This window comes from Coregonus lavaretus (genome assembly GCF_964263955.1).
Source record: "Coregonus lavaretus genome assembly, contig: HAP1_SCAFFOLD_8067, whole genome shotgun sequence".
Taxonomy (NCBI): domain Eukaryota; kingdom Metazoa; phylum Chordata; class Actinopteri; order Salmoniformes; family Salmonidae; genus Coregonus; species Coregonus lavaretus.
Window position 1 is genome coordinate 5,001 of NW_028158997.1, and position 18,024 is coordinate 23,024.

The 18,024-nt window shown below is 42.5% G+C and overlaps 1 protein-coding gene across 1 annotated transcript in view; it reads right to left on the reverse strand.

Moving 5' to 3' along the window:
* Positions 1 to 17,210, reverse strand: part of LOC311123375 (protein unc-13 homolog A-like) — a gene marked incomplete at both ends in the record, with an annotated part of 21,878 nt that extends 4,668 nt beyond the window's left edge. The window contains 15 exons of the mRNA XM_084197646.1: positions 139 to 224; positions 604 to 731; positions 1,270 to 1,404; positions 2,471 to 2,560; positions 3,134 to 3,202; positions 3,665 to 3,818; positions 4,898 to 5,061; positions 7,087 to 7,202; positions 7,599 to 7,768; positions 11,333 to 11,474; positions 11,786 to 12,013; positions 13,642 to 13,861; positions 16,250 to 16,327; positions 16,575 to 16,586; positions 17,132 to 17,210. Coding sequence (XP_084053772.1) covers positions 139 to 224; positions 604 to 731; positions 1,270 to 1,404; positions 2,471 to 2,560; positions 3,134 to 3,202; positions 3,665 to 3,818; positions 4,898 to 5,061; positions 7,087 to 7,202; positions 7,599 to 7,768; positions 11,333 to 11,474; positions 11,786 to 12,013; positions 13,642 to 13,861; positions 16,250 to 16,327; positions 16,575 to 16,586; positions 17,132 to 17,210 — 1,871 coding nt within the window. The remainder of the gene's footprint in view (positions 1 to 138; positions 225 to 603; positions 732 to 1,269; positions 1,405 to 2,470; positions 2,561 to 3,133; positions 3,203 to 3,664; positions 3,819 to 4,897; positions 5,062 to 7,086; positions 7,203 to 7,598; positions 7,769 to 11,332; positions 11,475 to 11,785; positions 12,014 to 13,641; positions 13,862 to 16,249; positions 16,328 to 16,574; positions 16,587 to 17,131) is intronic.
* Between the last annotated feature and the right edge of the window lie 814 nt (positions 17,211 to 18,024).

Sequence of the window (18,024 nt, forward strand, 5' to 3'; positions counted from 1 at the left end):
AATGGTAGAGAATGGTAGAGAATGGTAGAGAATATTAGAGAATGGTAGAGAATGGTAGAGAATGGTAGGGTGAGTTTTGGAACGTATTAATTAATAGGACACACATATGCACACACAGGCACATACACACACACTTACCCTCCATGGCATATCTCATATCTTGAGCGAACATGTTCCACATGACCTCAGCGCTGATCACGCCCACATTCAGTTCCTGAGGAAACCTGCAGGGGACAGGAGAACAGTGTTCAGAGAGAGAGAGAGAGAGAGAGAGAGAGAGAGAGAGAGGGGGGGGGAGGGGGAGGGGCAGGGGCAGAGAGCGAGAGAGGGAGAGAGAGAGGGAGACAGAGAGAGAGAGTGGAGAGAGATAGAGGGAGAGAGAGAGAGACAGAGAGACAGAGGGACAGATGGAGAGAGAAAGAGAGATTAAAGGGAGCGAGAGAGAGAGAGAGAGGGAGAGAGAGAGGGAGGGAGGGAGGGAAAGAGAGACAGAGGGAGAGAGAAGGACAGGGAGAGAGAGAGAGAGAGAGGAGAGAGAGAGAGAGAGAGAGAGAGAGAGAGAGAGAGAGAGAGAGAGAGAGAGAGAGAGAGAGAGAGACTCACTGGTTGAGACAGGGTGTGTAGGAGTTCTTGTCCTCCTCTATGATGGAGACGATGAGGGTGATGAGTTTGGACCAGAAGTCCAGGTTCTTGATGCTGGGACCCTGCTCTTCTGGAACGTCAGCCTTAGCCTGGAGACAGAGAGGAAAGTCAGACACACACACACACAAACACACACACAAATGCACACACAAATGCACAAACACAAATGCACACAAACACACAAACACACATTCACACAAACACACAAACACACAAAAACACACACACGGATGTATGCACTCATTGTTGTGGAAAACTCGATCCAAAGATTAGGCAGAGACTAATTTATAATAGTGAATCATTAGTACATTCGAGCAGCTGCAAGGTAGATCCCTCTCTGATCTCAGTCAGGGAAGGAGCTCCCAGAGTAATTGGTTCCATGTCCCTTATATTGTGGAAGGTAATAATACAATCATATTGTTACACAACAGTTATTTATACAAGCAGCAGTTCCAGAACACAATGGCCTTGTATTGGGGTGTCTATGAAAAGTCTATGAAAAGCATGGCATCACAGTCCAACACAGAACAGAGCATAACCCTTGAGAAGTTACAACAGCTCACCCCAATTTTGTCACAACAACGTGAACACACACATGCACGCATGCACATAAACACACACACTCACGGGGTCTGTCTGGTACTCTCTGCTGTAGAGTTCGTGGCAGTTGTTGAAGATGTATTCGTAGGTGGAGTTGAGACAGGCTTTGACACAGTCCTTCACCACTTGACTGGCCCTTGGGGGGCTCTGCAGCTCCTGGACCTGATCACACAGGAGGGTCAGAGGTCAGTTAGTTTAGCTTTAGAACATACAGTCAGGTTCAAAACATTGGCACCCTTGATAAAGATGAGCAAAAAAGATCTGTATAAAATAAATCATATGAATACTGAGATATGTTGTATGCTCAAAAATAGAATAAAATTATATTATTTTATATTAATACAATTGCTCAGAGAAAGAGATTTTGTTTAACAAGTAATATTTGTTATCCTAAAAAAACAAGGGTAAAAATGATTGGCACCCCTGTTTTCAATACCTTGTGAAGATAACGGCACTGAGCCTTTTTCAAAAATATTTTATGAGATTGGAGAAAACATTGGGTGGGATCTTAGACCATTCCTCCAGAATATTTCTAGATCCTTGATATCCTTCGTCTGCGCTTATGGACTGCCCTCTTCAATTCAAACCACAGGTTTTCAATGGGGTTAAAGTCCGGAGACTGATGGCCACTGCAAAAGGTTGATGATGCCGTTGACCTTAAAGTAACTGACCAGTGAAAATCTCACTTTAAAAAGCGTACAGTCTGTTAACATACCCAAATAATGTTGTTGACTCATCCTATTCTCGTATTTGTGGCCAAAGCATAAATTGGAGAAAAAAACCCACCTGAAACTTCTATCTCAAACAGACCGTTTAAAAAATGCTTGCTATTTCCTCAGAGAGTGATGTCAGGTAACACTTTATTTGGATAGTCCCAAGTAGATGGTTTGTAGATGTTCAATAACTGTCAACAACATTTCAACTAACTATCCATTAACCTGACACTAACCGTATATGGCTGATCCACCATTACTGGTGCTAAATGTTGCCTAGCCCTCCAACTTTCCTGATCCACCGTTGCACTCTCATTTTGTTTCACTGAATCCGTGTGGCGAAACAGAACGTAAGCTCACAAGATCAAGATAGTCGTCCGAGGCTACTCAAGAGCTAGCTTAACAAGTAAGTCCATCTATGAATCCACATATATATGGCTTCTTTCCTGGAAAGAAGCTCGGACTTGAGGAAAAGGAGATGAAGAAGGAGATGAAGGAGGTATTGTTTTGTTTACCTTCATTCTGAAGAAGGTGATGCTGGTCAGTAGGTCTACAGTGGACTTGAGGTCCTGCAGCCTCTCAGGGCTACTGGCTGGGAAGTTATTCTACAAACACACAGAAACACCATTACAAACACAGAAACACACATATATACTTTAAAAGCGTGTAGAAACACACCGAAACACTGTTAGGAACAGATATGTTCTTGAAAGACTGGTTCAGATATCACAAGACTGGTCAAATAAACATGGCTTGTTGAAGGTCTGTGTAACTTAGAATGTAATGTTTATTTAGTGAGTATACTTTTGTAGCAGTCTATTCTATCTCCTCCTTCATGCCCTTCAACTTTTAGTTAAATATAATAATGTAAACTTTGAGAAAATGTTAATTATACAATGTCCTAGTGTCATGCAGATGGTATTGGAAGAATAATAAAATTACACAAAACACACATGATATTTACAAACAAAAACATTACAACTAAAATACAACTAAAATACTAAAACAATGACTTCCATACATAAAACAGAATATAAGACAGTGTTTGTGTCAAGTCGAACTTTGTGTGAAACACTTTTAAAAATCTCTCAATATGCGTAACACACACACACAAAAAAGAGAAATCATATAAACAGTAAAAGAAAATAGCTGTTTAGAAAGGTCAAAGGTGACATTACCCGGTACATGGACAGGTCAATCCTCAGGGAGTTGTGGAGCTGATCTAGGAGTTTCACAAACCTGTCCTTCTACCCACACACACACGGGACACACATGGGACACACACGGACACACATGGGACACACATGGGACACACACGGACACATACAGGACACACAAGGGACACACACACGAGACACACACAGTACAAGATAAAACAGGGTTAAAAATGGAAACATCACCTCAGCTGTACTTGTTGAAAAAATGGTATGTCAACCTAGGACAGGATCTAGCTTGGTGAGTCTGATTGGGCAGTTGGGGATGTACGTTTGGCCACTGTTTGAAAATAGGGGCCAGAGGCTGCATTAGGGCAGAGAGCCCTCAGGACAATGTTCCAGTTTTGAACCTACATTTTCTACACAGTTCAACATGTCATGGCATATCATCTCTAGGAAGGTATTTCTAATTGATCCATATAGATATAAACTAAAATAATACCTTAAATGAAAAGCTCAACTTAAAACATTAAGCGAATAAACCAATTAACTCACTCCAAAGTTGGATGCGGCGAAGCGGTCTGATGCCGAGACGTTATTGGTGGACTGAGTAGTGTGAGCATAGTAGGCATTAATGTTGGCCAGCAGGGTACTCATCACCGCGGGAACGCCCGGGCACATGTACTTAGACGACAGGCAGGCAAAGTGGCTGTGGACACACACAATATAATAATTACAGTATATTCATATTAACTAGGACTAATAGGTATGAACTATGCAAGAAAACCCCTGTGTAAGGAACCAATGCTGCCTGGTGTTTATGTTTGTGTATCAGCTACTGTTTTGTAAGCTGTGTGACTTTTTGTTGTCATTTGTCTGTCCAGTGTAGTTTGTAGCCTACATATACAGCCGGTGTCTATTCCACAAGTTACCACCGGCTAAATCTATGACGTTAAAATGACTATTTACTCTGTTCCATCTGACTGCGCAATCCACTGTCTCATCAGCCCAGCCAGGCAATTCGTCTCGGGCCTAACAACACCGTGCCAATATACCCTCCAAACACCGGCTTCTCAGGCATTATCCCTTAAATGAATATACAAAACATAAAGCTCTTTCCATGACATAGATTGACCAGGTGAATCCAGGTGAAAGATATGATCCATTATTAATGTCACTTGTTAAATCCACTTCAAGGGGTGGAGGCAGGTTAAAGAAGGATTTTTAAGCCTTGAGGACATCAATTGAAGTGGATTTAACATAATTGAGACATGGATTGTGTATGTGAGCCAAAGTGCCTTTGAACGGGGTATGGTAGTAGGTGCCAGGCGCACTGGTTTGTGTCAAGAACTGCAATCTGCTGGGTTTTTCACGCGCAAAAGTTTCCCGTGTGTATCAAGAATGGTCCACCACCCAAAGGACATCCAGCCAACTTGACACTGTGGGAAGCACTGGAGTCAATATGGGCCAGCATCCCTGTGGAACGCTTTCGACACCTTGTATAGTCCATGCCCTGATGAATTGAGGCTGTTCTGAGGGCAAGAGGGGGTGCAAGTCAATATTAAGAAGGTGTTCCTAATGTTTGGTATACTCAGTGTAGTCTCAAGTGTATCGTATTCTGTATGGTGCTAGATGTTATCACTGTCAAAAACAGAATGTCTGAGCGGACACACTGGGTGATGGTAAATAATACTGGTTCAAGCAAGAGCCAAACATTCATAGATACGTCTCTGGTTGAAACCAATGACCAAACTCTCTGTATGTGTTCTGAATGGTGATGGTACTGACGTCATAGCCTGGTAGATGGACTCCACTCCGTAACGCATTGCAAACTCATCCACGATCTCCTGGGGAGTCTCCTCGAAGTACACCTTCCATGCGTCGTCTCCTTTAGCATCAGGGATCTTCACCACACCACTGTTCTGCACCTCTGTAGTGTGCTGGAACAGGTGCTAAACACATAGGGGGAAAAGGCTGTTAAAGGTGTGTGTAGGGTTGCAAAGGGAGGATATATTACAGGAACCTTTCAAAGTGTACCAGTAAACTACCAGAATTTTGGTAGCTTTCAAGTCATTATTTTTTTGTTTTATAAGATTACATCTAGTGGCCTTTTGCAGTACTTCAGATTATCACAGGTGTCTGTAATTATCTCTGTCCCTAAATAATATATATAAAATAATGAAATACGATGATTAAAAAAAAATTATGACAAAGTTATAAAACATTATCCTAAATATAAACCATCCATTTAGTAAATACCATTGGTGCTTAAAGTTACTGTCTAGTGTTTCCAGATTTCTAGGAAACATTACCTATAATAAATTACAATAGTGAAATAGTTTTGGTAATGAAGTATGTTAAAAAGCAGCTTTTCTGTGTTTGAATGGTTTGGGCGCACCCCAACCACAGAATGTTGTGGGCATATACCGGTCATTAAAGAGCAACTGCCCCTAAAAACCAACTTCTCCTTTTGAAAACAGCCTATGTGGCATTGATATGAGTCAGAAACATTTATTCTAGTGTCAAAATTGACTACAAAGTGTAAATAGAATAATTTTGGTCACAAAGTCAGTCTTTTCCAAAACGGAGATTTACGAGATGATAGGAAAAAAACTTATGTCACAGAATGAAGGATACCATAATAGCTTTCCTTGGGTTGGGTTTATTTCAATCCTGCCCACATGCGCACAGCTGGCAGCACCTAATTAATGATACATTCGGAGTGCAGCTTCACCCGACCAGATCGTAATGCCCATTGTCAATTTGGTTTGACATTCGATATCCCTATGCGGCTAGTTAGGGACCATCAGTAAATTACACAATGTACATGGGACAATATTTTAAAATGTCAATAGCTCCAACTTTCAATGACTTAAAAACCTCAAACCAACTATAAATTGTAGAAATTAATTTACAAATATTGAAAGCATTTAATGAGACAACTAAAAGGTGTGCAACATCTGGATGAGAGTGTCTGCTAAATGACTAAAATGTAAATGTGTAATTGATTGACGGTCCCTAACTAGCCCCGGAGATAGGCTATCCAAAGTCAAACCAACTTTGCCACAGTCGCAGCACACCAGCCGGCTGAAGCTAATTGGCGAAAGAAGTTGCCTAGCACTAGCTAACCTATGCGACTTCAAGACACAAGACCTGGTTAGACCGTTTCAAGTTATCTAGAAGGGTGAGTGACTGTAACGGTGTACTGTTTTGGCAGAGTGAATGTACAAACGCTTCCCATATTTGAACACACACACAAGAGACACCCACATTAAAGTATACAGCTGATTGGCCAGCTCAGCCTATGAGCCAACATTACATCATGTTCTATCAGGAAATAGCAAGCGATTTTTAAACGGACTGTTTGAGATACAAGTTTGAGGTGGGATTTCTGAAGTGCTTTTTCTCCAATTTATGCTATGGCCACAAATACGAGTATAGTCAACAACATTATTTGGGTATGAGTTAACAGAATAAGAACTTTTAAAAGTTAGATTTTGACTGGACAGTTAATTTAATATGAGGGTTTCACCAGGAAATATCCTTAATATTTTTTTTACACAGTTATTTATTTCAATATGTCTTTGTTGTAAATGTTTTTGCGCCAAACTGGTGGAAGTTGGGAAAATAATGCCATTGTTGATTAGATGCTTTTTTTTCATTAATTAGGCTATTTTCTCTTGAACCATATGGTCCACTAGGACAATATGGACACAGATATACAAAAATATATATGAAGAAAATAAATCTACTATAAATTACCAAAGCTACCATAGATTCCCTTTTAATTACCAAAATTACTGAAGATTCCTGCAACTTTGGTAAATTACCAGTAGCTTTGCAACCCTAGGTGTGTGCGTGTGTGTGTGTGTGTGTGTGTGTGTGTGAAAGCATGTGAAAGTATGTGAATGTGTGTGTGTGTGTGTGAAAGTGTGTTAAAGTGTATGTGAGGTGAGGTCTGGTCTGGTCAGTCTTACCTCATGTAGACAGGTGTACTGGACGTGGTAGGGAGCAACAGTCTCCTCTCCTTTGATCTCTACACTGATGTGCATCCTGATGGCTCCAGACACAGCAGACTTGTCTGTTCTCTTGTCTGTCAGAGGACACAAACACACTCACATCAACATGTCTGTTCTCTTGTCTGTCAGAGGACTCCAACACACTCACATCAACATGTCTTTTGAGTTGACTTCTAAAGCCCTCTTCTCTTCTGATCATTATTAATTTCTTCCTCTACCCACTCATCGTCTGTCTGTCTGTGATCCTCTATAGCTCAGTTGCAACACCAGGATAATGGGTTTGATTCCCACTATCCTTATATATTGTCTGTCTGTCTGTCTGTCTGTCTGTGGTGTTTCTCCCCCCATTCCTTTCATATATCTCTTTCTCTATTCACTCACTCACTCGCCATCCTTCCTGTTCATCTCCTTTCCCACAACGCCCTCACTTCCTGAGTCCACCCCTCTCTCTCCCCCTCTCCATCACTCACCCAGGTTGTACCATACATCCATCTCTCCACTGAGTGTGCGGACCTCGATGATGGTCTGACCCAGGAAGTCATCTGACTCCCGTTTGAACTTCTGCTTCACCCTGGACTTGATGTCATCGTCCTCGTCCCACACGCGTACCTTGATGCGGTCCGACGAGTTGTGGCATTCACTATGAGATGAAGAAATGATGTCAGACGTAACCAGGCGGTTACAGAGGAAGGCCCTAAAAATTGTCAAAGACTCCAGCCACCCATGTCATAGAATGTTCTCTCTGCTACCGTATGGCAAGCGGTACCGATTAACCAAGTCTGGAACCAACAGGATCCTGAACAGCTTCTACCCCCAAGCCATAAGACTGATAAATAGTTTGTTAAATAATTAACCAGATACAGTGCCTTGCAAAAGTATTCATCCCCCTTGGTGTTTTTCCTATTTTGTTGCATTACAACCTGTAATTTAAATTGATTTTTATTTGGATTTCATGTAATGGACATAAACAAAATAGTCCAAATTGGTGAAGTGAAATTAAAAAAATTACTTGTTTAAAAAAAATCAAAAAAATAAATAACGGAAAAGTGGTGCGTGCATATGTATTCACCCCCTTTGCTATGAAGCCCCTAAATAAGATATGGTGCAACCAATTACCTTCAGAAGTCACATAATTAGTTAAATTAGTCCACCTGTGTGCAATCTAAGTGTCACATGATCTGTCACATGATCTCAGTATATATACACCTGTTCTGAAAGGCCCCAGAGTCTGCAACACCACTAAGCAAGGGGCAACACCAAGCAAGCGGCACCATGAAGACCAAGGAGCTCTCCAAACAGGTCAGGGACAAATTTGTGGAGAAGTACAGATCAGGGTTGGGTTATAAAAAAATATCTGAAACTTTGAACATTCCACAGAGCACCATTAAATCCATTATTAAAAAATGGAAAGAATATGGCACCACAACAAACCTGCAAAGAGAGGGCCGCCCACCAAAACTCACGGACCAGGCAAGGAGGGCATTAATCAGAGAGGCAACAAAGAGACTAAAGATAACCCTGAAGGAGCTGCAAAGCTCCACAGTGGAGATTGGAGTATCTGTCCATAAGACCACTTTAAGCCGTACACTCCACAAAGCTGGGCTTTACGGAAGAGTGGCCAGAAAAAAGCCATTGCTTCAAGAAAAAGATAAGCAAACACGTTTGGTGTTCGCCAAAAGCCATGTGGGAGACTCCCCAAACATATGGAAGAAGGTACTCTGGTCAGATGAGACTAAGATTGAGCTATTTGGCCATCAAGGAAAACGCTATGTTTGGCGCAAACCCAACACCTCTCATCACCCCGAGAACACCATGTTTTTCATCGGCAGGGACTGGGACACTGGTCAGAATTGAAGGAATGATGGATGGCGCTAAATACAGGGAAAGTCTTGAGGGAAACCTGTTTCAGTCTTCCAGAGATTTGAGACTGGGACGGAGGTTCACCTTCCAGCAGGACAATGACCCTAAGCATACTGCTAAAGCAACACTTGAGTGGTTTAAGGGGAAACATTTAAATGTCTTGGAATGGCCTAGTCAAAGCCCAGACCTCAATCCAATTGAGAATCTGTGGTATGACTTAAAGATTGCTGTACACCAGCGGAACCCATCCAACTTGAAGGAGCTGGAGCAGTTTTGCCTTGAAGAATGGGCAAAAATCCCAGTGGCTAGATGTGCCAAGCTTATAGAGACATACCCCAAGATACTTGCATTAATCCATTTTAATTCCAGGTTGTAAGGCAACAAAATAGGAAAAATGCCAAGGGGGGTGAATACTTTCGCAAGCCACTGTAGCTACCTGGACTATCTGCATTGACCCTTTTTGCACTAACTCTTTTGACTCATCATATGCGCTGCTGCTACTGTTTATTATCTATCCTGTTGCCTAGTCACTTTACCCCTACCTACAGTGCCTTCGGAAAGTATTCAGACCCCTTGACTTTTTCCACACTTTGTTACGTTACAGCCTTATTCTAAAATGGATTAATTAAATGTTTTTCCTCAGCAATCTACACACAATAAAACAAATGTATATAAAATACAAAACATAAATTATTTACATAAGTATACAGGCCCTTTTCTATGAGACTCAAAATTGAGCTCAGGTGCATGCTGTTTCCATTGATCATCCTTGAGATGTTTCTACAACTTCATTGGAGTCCACCTGTGGTAAATTCAATTGATTGGAAATGACTTGGAAAGGCACACACCTGTCTATTTAAGGTCCCACAGCTGTCAGTGCATGTCAGAGCAGAAACCAAGCCATGAGGTCGAAGGAATTGTCAGAGGAGTTCCGAGACAGGATTGTGTCGAGGCACAGATCTGGGGAAGGGTACCAAAACATTTCTGCAGCATTGAAGGACCCCAAGAACACAGAAGCCTCCATCATTCTTAAATGGAAGAAGTTTGGAACCACCAAGACTCTTCCTAGAACTGGCCGCTCGGTCAAACTGAGCAATCAGGGAGCAGGGCCTTGGTCAGGGAGGTGACCAAGAAACCGATGGTCACTCTGACAGAGCTCTAAAGCTCCTCTGTGGAGATGGGAGAACCTTCCAGAAGGACAACCATCTCTGCAGCACTCCACCAATCAGGCCTTTATGGTAGTGGCCAGACGGAGGCCACTCCTCAGTAAAAGGAACATGACAGCCCGCTTGGAGTTTGCCAAAAGGCACCTAAAGACTCTTAGACCATGAGAAACAAGATTCTCTGGTCTGATGAAACCAAGATTGAACTCTTTGGCCTGAATGCCAAGCATCATGTCTGGAGGAAACCTGGCACCATCCCTATGGTGAAGCATGGTGGTGGCAGCATCATGCTGTGGGGATGTTTTTCAGCGGCAGGGACTGGGAGACTAGTCAGGATCAAGGCAAAGATGAACGGAGCAAACTACAGAGAGATCCTTGATGAAAACCTGCTCCAGAGCACTCAGGACCTCAGACTGGGGCGAAGGTTCACCTTCCAACAGGACAACGACCCTAAGCACACAGCCAAGACAATGCAGGAGTGACTTCGGGACAAGTCTCTGAATGTCCTTGAGTGGCCCAGCCAGAGCCCGTACTTGAACCCGATCCAACATCTCTGGAGAGACCTTAAAATAGCTGTGCAGCAACGCTCCCCATCCAACCTGACAGAGCTTGAGAGGATCTGCAGAGAAGAATGGGAGAAACTCCCCAAATATAGGTGTGCCAAGCTTGTAGCGTCATACCCAAGAAGACTTGTGGCTATAATCGCTGCCAAAGGTGCTTCAACAAAGTACTGAGTAAAGGGTCTGAATACCTATGTAAATTTGCAAAAATGTCTAAAAACCTTTTTTTGCTTTGTCATTATTGATGAGGGGAAAAAAACAATTTAATACATTTAGAATAAGGCTGTAATGTAAAAGTCAAGGGGTCTGAATATTTTCCGAATGCACTGTATATGTACATATCTACCTAAATTACCTCGTACCCCTGCACATCAACTCGGTACTGGTACCCCGTGTATTCAGCCAAGTTATCGTTACTCATTGTGTATTTATTCCTCGTGTTATTATTTTTCTATTATTTATACATTTTTCTCTCTGCATTGTTGGGAAGTAAGAATTCCACTGTTAGTCTACACCTGTGTTTACGAAGCATTTGATGAAAACAATTCGATTGAATGATTTGAACCACATACTCCCACGCACGCAGACAGACAAACAGAAACACACACTCGCTATCCTCACAAGTGGAAGTTCTCCTCCCAGACAGGGTTGAGGTTGCCGTAGATGGTCTTGGTCCTCTTCTTGGTCTTGCCCACCTGAACTGTGACGTAGGGGTCACTGGAGCCAGTCTTGTCCTTGGCCTGGAGGCCCTGGGCACACTGCACTGGAGAGGCACACAGTCACACCATTAGACTCTGGGCATACGTCACACAGAGAGTATTAGCTAAATGGTTGTTTCAGCCTCCTTACTTGAATGCACATAAAGTCACTTTGTATAAGAGCATCTGCTAAAGTACTCAAATACAAACATGGAAAATATAATTTATTCTCCGGTTGGCAAAGGCGAGTCTACTGATGTGAAGTTCCTACTGCCAGACAGTAACCAACACCCACTCCAATTCTAACCTTAATCCCAACCCCTACCAAACCTAATCACAATCTTAATCTTAATCCCAGTCCTAGTCCTATTTTTACCAGTCATGCTGATCATGGCCGACCACTTGGACGTCCCATCGAGCACGCTCTGTTTGATCTGCTTCATCTGCGTGGCGTGCATTGCCTTGACGACACTAAACACTTCCTGGATGAGCTCGAAGATTTCCGGTTTGTTCCTCTCTCTGATCTTCATCCTGTCCTTTAGAACCATGATGATGTTCTGGGTTCTGTCCTCCGCCCCGTGCTTAGAACTCTTCTCCGCTGCCCCTGGAAACGAGAGCGGTGGAGGGAGGGGGAGAGGAAAAGAGCAGAGAGAAGAGAGAGAAGGAGAGAGAGGGAGAGAGAGAGAGAGAGAGAGAGAGAGCGAGAGAGATAATAAAAAGTTAAAGAGGGCATGAAGGAGGGAGACAGACGAGGACAAGAGAAAAACAGAGGAAAAAATTGAGGGAGAGAGAAGAGAGGGTATACAGTAAATAGAGAATAGGAGATAGAGAGGGAGTGAAGAGAGGGTATACAGTGAATAGAGAATAGGAGATAGAGAGGGAGTGAAGAGAGGGTATACAGTAAATAGAGAATAGGAGATAGAGAGGGAGTGAAGAGAGGGTATGCAGTAAATATAGAATAGGAGATCGAGAGGGAGTGAAGAGAGGGTATACAGTAAATAGAGAATAGGAGATAGAAAGGGAGTGAAGAGAGGGTATACAGTAAATAGACAATAGGAGATAGAGAGGGAGTGAAGAGAGGGTATACAGTAAATAGAGAATAGGAGATAGAAAGGGAGTGAAGAGAGGGTATACAGTAAATAGAGAATAGGAGATAGAGAGGGAGTGAAGAGAGGGTATACAGTAAATATAGAATAGGAGATAGAGAGGGAGTGAAGAGAGGGTATACAGTAAATAGAGAATAGGAGATAGAGAGGGAGTGAAGAGAGGGTATACAGTAAATAGAGAATAGGAGATAGAGAGGGAGTGAAGAGAGGGTATACAGTAAATAGAGAATAGGAGATAGAAAGGGAGTGAAGAGAGGGTATACAGTAAATAGACAATAGGAGATAGAGAGGGAGTGAAGAGAGGGTATACAGTAAATAGAGAATAGGAGATAGAGAGGGAGTGAAGAGAGGGTATACAGTAAATATAGAATAGGAGATAGAGAGGGAGTGAAGAGAGGGTATACAGTAAATAGAGAATAGGAGATAGAGAGGGAGTGAAGAGAGGGTATACAGTAAATAGACAATAGGAGATAGAGAGGGAGTGAAGAGAGGGTATGAATTAGCCCCTGATTAGAAGGAGAGGATGAAAAACTGAGGTTTTTCGGCCCTCCAGGACCGGAATTGAAGAACCCTGGTATACAGTAAATAGAGAGGGAGTGACGAGAGGATATACAGTAAGAGGGAGTGAATTTGGGTAAACCTTCAAATGAAAGGCTCCTAAGGAATACTGGGGAGTGGGTGATAGGAGATACAGAGACTGTAAATCAGTGGAGGATTAGGCTAAAAGCCCACCTTGGGGAATGTGAATTAGCGGAAGTAAAAGGATGAAGAGACGTCCAGGAGTGAGAGAGGAGAGACGCAGGGGGGATGACAGCATATTACTCAGGAGATAAATTGGAAAGGAAGAGGGGAGAAAGAGAGGGAGGAAAAAGGGAGGAGAGTAATGGGATGTCAGTCGAAAAAGGTAATGCGAGAGGGGTAATGAGAGGGATTTTTTATGGGTGTATATGTGTGCAGGTTTTTAAAGGACCAATGAGTAAGGTCTGCTTCGTGTTTTCATTTTTGCCATGGAAAAAATATTGCGACACAGGTATCATCACAGCCCTAGTGTGTGTGTGTGTGAGAGAGTGTTTGTCTGCGTCCATGTGTGTGTTGTGTGTGTTGTGTGTACACGCGTGTTCCTTACTCTGCAGGCAGTCGGCATTTAGCAGGTCCTGACACTTGTCGTGACATTTGACCCCACACTCAGAACACCTCATGCCCTGGCGGGCGATGCCCCACAGCAGCCCCTCACACTCATAGCAGTAGGTGGGCGTGGTGGCCGTCCACACCTCAAAGTTATGGGGCGTGGTGCAGGAGATGGGGTAGATCAGAGCCTGTAGAGTCTTCTTATAAACGTGACTCTTCTACAGAATGAGAGGAGGGGGAGAGAGGGAGAGAGAGAGGCGGAGAGAGAGATACATTACATTGAAATGGAATTGAATTGAGAGAGAGAGATGCAGAGAGAGAGACGGAGAGAGAGAATGACAGAGAGAGAGAGAGAGAGAGAGAGAGAGAGAGAGAGAGAAAGAGAGAGAGAGAGAGAGAGAGAGAGAGAGAGAGAGAGAGAGAGAGAGAGAGAGAGAGAGAGAGAGAGAGAGAGAGAGAGAGAGAGAGGGGAGTTGGAGAGAGATAGATAGATAGATAGATAGATAGATAGATAGATAGATAGATAGATAGATAGATAGATAGATAGATAGATAGATAGATAGATAGATAGATAGATAGATAGATAGATAGATAGATAGATAGATAGATAGATAGATAGATAGATAGATAGATAGATAGATAGATAGATAGATAGATAGATAGATAGATAGATAGATAGATACAGTGGGGAAAAAAAGTATTTAGTCAGCCACCAATTGTGCAAGTTCTCCCACTTAAAAAGATGAGAGAGGCCTGTAATTTTCATCATAGGTACACGTCAACTATGACAGACAAAATTAGAAGAAAAAAATCTAGAAAATCACATTGTAGGATTTTTAATGAATTTATTTGCAAATTATGGTGGAAAATAAGTATTTGGTCAATAACAAAAGTTTCTCAATACTTTGTTATATACCCTTTGTTGGCAATGACACAGGTCAAACGTTTTCTGTAAGTCTTCACAAGGTTTTCACACACTGTTGCTGGTATTTTGGCCCATTCCTCCATGCAGATCTCCTCTAGAGCAGTGATGTTTTGGGGCTGTCGCTGGGCAATACGGACTTTCAACTCCCTCCAAAGATTTTCTATGGGGTTGAGATCTGGAGACTGGCTAGGCCACTCCAGGAACTTGAAATGCTTCTTACGAAGCCACTCCTTCGTTGCCCGGGCGGTGTGTTTGGGATCATTGTCATGCTGAAAGACCCAGCCACGTTTCATCTTCAATGCCCTTGCTGATGGAAGGAGGTTTTCACTCAAAATCTCACGATACATGGCCCCATTCATTCTTTCCTTTACACGGATCAGTCGTCCTGGTCCCTTTGCAGAAAAACAGCCCCAAAGCATGATGTTTCCACCCCCATGCTTCACAGTAGGTATGGTGTTCTTTGGATGCAACTCAGCATTCTTTGTCCTCCAAACACGACGAGTTGAGTTTTTACCAAAAAGTTATATTTTGGTTTCATCTGACCATATGACATTCTCCCAATCCTCTTCTGGATCATCCAAATGCACTCTAGCAAACTTCAGATGGGCCTGGACATGTACTGGCTTAAGCAGGGGGACACGTCTGGCACTGCAGGATTTGAGTCCCTGGTGGCGTAGTGTGTTACTGATGGTAGGCTTTGTTACTTTGGTCCCAGCTCTCTGCAGGTCATTCACTAGGTCCCCCCGTGTGGTTCTGGGATTTTTGCTCACCGTTCTTGTGATAATTTTGACCCCACGGGGTGAGATCTTGCGTGGAGCCCCAGATCTAGGGAGATTATCAGTGGTCTTGTATGTCTTCCATTTCCTAATAATTGCTCCCACAGTTGATTTCTTCAAACGAAGCTGCTTACCTATTGCAGATTCAGTCTTCCCAGCCAGGTGCAGGTCTACAATTTTGTTTCTGGTGTCCTTTTACAGCTCTTTGGTCTTGGCCATAGTGGAGTTTGGAGTGTGACTGTTTGAGGTTGTGGACAGGTGTCTTTTATACTGATAACAAGTTCAAACAGGTGCCATTAATACAGGTAACGAGTGGAGGACAGAGGAGCCTCTTAAAGAAGAAGTTACAGGTCTGTGAGAGCCAGAAATCTTGCTTGTTTGTAGGTGACCAAATACTTATTTTCCACCATAATTTGCAAATAAATTCATAAAAAATCCTACAATGTGATTTTCTGGAAAGAAAAATCTCAATTTGTCTGTCATAGTTGACGTGAACCTATGATGAAAATTACAGGCCTCTCTCATCTTTTTAAGTGGGAGAACTTGCACAATTGGTGGCTGACTAAATACTTTTTTTCCCCACTGTAGATAGATAGATAGATAGATGCAGAGAGAGATAAAGAGAGAGAGTGAGAGAGAGGCAGAGGGAGGAGTATGGTATTAATTATACATGGCTGACGAAGTCAGCTAGCTGCCAAAAACCTCAGTTGTTTAATAAATCAATTGCATCTCAGCAATAAAATGTGTGGTCGGCTAGATCTTTACTAAGTGTTATGCTCAGCCAGTGAAAATTACCCCTTTGGATAATACTAATGAAGTTGACTGAAATGATAATTGAACTGAATGGATATTTATAGCCGTGCTGAGACAGGTTGTGGTCATAGGTCAGAGGTCATGTGACCCACCAGGTCCTCGTTGCCGAGAGTGCTGCAGGCCATCGCCGTGGTGATCCCAGCCTTCCGAGCGTTCTGAGAGGCCATAGACTGGAGAGAGAGAGAGAAAGGGGGAGAGAGAGAGAGCGAGAGAGAGAAAGGGAGAGAGAGAGAGAGCGAGAGAGAGAAAGGGAGAGAGAGAGAGAGAGAGAGAGAGAGAGAGAGAGAGAGAGAGAGAGAGAGAGAGTGTAAATGATACATGAATATGAGCCTTGGTAATTGAAGTATGGGTATTACAATTACAAGAGAGCTTCAAGTGTTTTTGGTGCTACACCAGCAGACTGGTACAGGGACTCACCATGGCCTGTAACTGCACGATGGGAGGAGGGAGACAAGGGGAGGGGGAAAGGGAACATATGTGTTAGTAAACAAGCACCATATCAGAATTTCAAAAATAATATTGATTTCTACTCATGTCTCATGGAGTGGCAGGAGATAGATGTTGATATTACTTCTTAGATATTACTGCACTCTTGGAGCTAGAAGCACAAGCATTTCACTACACCCGCAATAACATATACTAAACACGTGTATGTGACCAATACAATTTGATTTGATTTGATTTGATATAAGATACAGAAGAAATTGGAAGGGGGCAGAGGGTGTGTATGTAAATAAGTGTGTGTGAGTCTGTTTTGTGTGTGTGTTAATGCTCTCTGACATGCTCTACTCTGACCTCAAACAGCTCTTAGGCTTTAATGTATTCTATTCTCTCCCTCTATTTGGCTGTCAGCAATTCACCTACATGACTCAGGCAGAGGGTGCCACAGTGAGAGCCATGGCTATAGACTTCCTGTCACAACATCCTCTGCAGAATGGTAATCCCTAATTTCATGTGTCTGTGTGGTCTCTTACCAGGTCTTTGACCAGGCAAGGGCCTTTCTTCTTGCGTAGATCAGGCATGCTGTCGATGCTGTACAAAACCTCTCCCACCCTGAGCAGGTAAAACCACCATACTGTTACACACACCTGAGGCAACTCAGATACTGTATCTCAGAACTACATATATACTCAGATACTGTATCTCAGAACTACATATATACTCAGATACTGTATCTCAGAACTACATATATACTCAGATACTGTATCTCAGAACTACATATATACTCAGATACGGTGTCTCAGAACTACATATATACTCAGATACTGTATCTCAGAACTACATATATACTCAGATACGGTGTCTCAGAACTACATATATACTCAGATACTGTATCTCAGAAATACATATATACTCAGATACGGTGTCTCAGAACTACATATATACTCAGATACTGTATCTCAGAACTACATATATACTCAGATACGGTGTCTCAGAACTATATATATACTCAGATACTGTATCTTAGAACTATATACAGTGGGGGGAAAAAGTATTTAGTCAGCCACCAATTGTGCAAGTTCTCCCACTTAAAAAGATGAGAGAGGCCTGTAATTTTCATCATAGGTACACGTCAACTATGACAGACAAAATAAGAAAACATTTTCCAGAAAATCACATTGTAGGATTTTTTATGAATTTATTTGCAAATTATGGTGGAAAATAAATATTTGGTCAATAACAAAAGTTTCTCAATACTTTGTTATATACCCTTTGTTGGCAATGACACAGGTCAAACGTTTTCTGTAAGTCTTCACAAGGTTTTCACACACTGTTGCTGGTATTTTGGCCCATTCCTCCATGCAGATCTCCTCTAGAGCAGTGATGTTTTGGGGCTGTCGCTGGGCAACACGGACTTTCAACTCCC